Source organism: Austrofundulus limnaeus, unplaced genomic scaffold (genome assembly GCF_001266775.1).
Source record: "Austrofundulus limnaeus strain Quisiro unplaced genomic scaffold, Austrofundulus_limnaeus-1.0 Scaffold71, whole genome shotgun sequence".
NCBI classification, from domain to species: Eukaryota; Metazoa; Chordata; class Actinopteri; order Cyprinodontiformes; family Rivulidae; genus Austrofundulus; species Austrofundulus limnaeus.
In genome coordinates this window covers 492,540-494,825 of record NW_013952473.1, presented here as the reverse complement: position 1 = coordinate 494,825, position 2,286 = coordinate 492,540, and the positions used below count along the sequence as shown (strand labels likewise).

General features: G+C 40.2%; 1 protein-coding gene across 1 annotated transcript in view; it reads right to left on the bottom strand.

The window, feature by feature from the left end:
• Window positions 1–2,286, bottom strand: part of lonrf4 (LON peptidase N-terminal domain and ring finger 4) — a 33,109-nt gene that overhangs the window by 22,972 nt on the left and 7,851 nt on the right. Inside the window, exon 3 of the mRNA XM_014010617.1 lies at window positions 810–932. Coding sequence (XP_013866071.1) covers window positions 810–932 — 123 coding nt within the window. The remainder of the gene's footprint in view (window positions 1–809; window positions 933–2,286) is intronic.

The window sequence follows — 2,286 nt, the reverse complement described above, 5'->3', positions numbered from 1 at the left end:
GTGCACGAGCGACCAACTTCAGCGTTGGCTGCGATTTTGAAGCTGAAATCGCGTTCGGTGTGAACGCAGCATAAGGCTGCACCCACTGCAGTTTTCTAGCCGATCACCGATCTTTAAAAAGTGACCTGCCAATTCCGATTTTGGTCGATMCAAATYTTTTRAACAGCTGACACTGTCAGGTGTTATTTGATCAAAATACATCTTCAATGTTCCAATCCTATTTTATTGAAAAACACTGAACAATACCCTTGAAACAAGACAAACTTGTTTTAACTGGACATTAGGTAGTGCTYACAGCAGAGCAGAAGAGGACAGTGGCTGATTTTCAGACCTTAGCCGAGGTATGAGAAGCTAAACTTTTCCACTGATCTTATCCAAGTATCAGCCAATCTCCCATCTCCCAAAATTGAACACGGATGCTTTATCGGCGCACCCCTTGGTTCTATTCCTAAATAGTTAATCAAAATTTAAAAATACATGCCAAGCAAAAGCTTGGGACTCAGTAAAATAAAAGTGTCTGGCCAAGGAGGGGGGACCTACTGACCCCCACTGATGCTGGTATTAAAAGTAACTTTTCTAGGATCTTATTTTAGATACTTCAGTGACCCGTAGATATTGTATTCATTCATCATTTTTTGATAAAACTCAGTTATCAGTATACTATAATGTCTACGTACATCTCACCACAATACAAGCGATTTAATCCTTGCTTGGATGTGACAGGTCAGGGTCAAGTGTCTTACAGTGTCTCTAACTTTGATTTCAGCAGTTATTTTCACAGAAGGAGGTTTCGAATGAGGTGAACAAACCTTTTTGATTTGGCTCTTTGCAGGAACAAAGTCAGCTTGAAGTTTTAGGCAGCGGTGGAAGTGGATGAGGGCTTCTTTGTGCTGACCCATTTCCAGCAGCACATTCCCTTTACGAAAGAAGCCCTGCACAAACACAACAATCAGCAATCAGTGCGCCGCTGCCTGTGTGTGCAAAAAGAACAGCACCGTCTTCCTGYGTTATACAACTTCAGCAAAGTTCAAATGAATAATGTTTAACTCTTCTCCAGTTTTTTCTTCCCTTTTTTGTGCATCACTGTCAACTGAACGGAGAGGCTGTAAAATGTAACGTGACATTAACACAAAAACAGAATTGATTGTATGCACGCACTGTACTTTTCTCCATTCACGGTTCCAAAACACAGAATTAATAAGTAACGTGTGACATAAGTACCCGTTTGCATAACAATGTGCATGACATAACTACATAAAAGCTGAGAAAATAAAAGCTATAAAATAGCTCTAAATGGTTCTGCTTTTCTGCACCAGGACAGAATTTAAAGAGAGCCAGCCTGTTATTTGCAGTAAGTTACGTGTGTGCGATTACATTTATGTTATAAAAGCAGCCAGTGGGGTTTATTTCCAGGAAGCGCTTTGCACAGCAGAGAGCGACGGTGCTACTGATGACCAGATATCAACGTGTTTCTGCTGAGGAGATAACACAGTGAAGGATGTCGAAGTCTTGACATTTTAACTAACGTGCAAATGTTGAATAAGTCAGATGATTTTTTTTTTACTTTTAACTTCTGCATCAGCTTTCTTTTTATAAACTGCCTGGCCAAAAAAATAAAAAATAAAAAAACAGTCACCACATGGATTTATCTATGTTGTGGAGTAGCTGCAGGTGGTCAGGTTCAGCAACAGCATGAGCTCAAAGAATGGGGTCAGCTGACTAAATATACTGAAGGACCAGGTTATTCCATCAGCGGATTGTTTCTTCCCTGATGGCACGGCCATCTTCCAAAATGACAATGCCAGGATTCATGGAGCTGGAGTGGTTCAGGGAGCATGAGACATCATTTTCACACAAGGATTGGCTCCACAGAGTGCACTGAGAATCTTTGGGTTGTGCTGGAGAAGGCTTTGTGCAGCGGTCAGACTCTACCATCATCAATGCAAGGCCTTGGTGAAAAAGTAATACAACACTGGATGGAAATAAAYCTTGTGACATCGCAGAAACTTATTGAAACAATGACACAGCAAATACGTGATGTAATCAAAGCTAAAGCGAGWAAGTAAGTAAGTAAGTAAAGTTTTATTTATAAAGTGCCTTTCACAGAAAGGCGGTCCAAAAACCCCCACATTAAAAATGTTACCAGGACCGCCTTCTTCCACCTGCCTAATATCACTAAAATTAGAAATATTTTGTCCAAAAATGATGCAGAAAAACTGATTCATGCATTTATCACGTCTAGACTGGACTACTGTAATTCTTTATTATCTGGGCATCCAAAAAAAA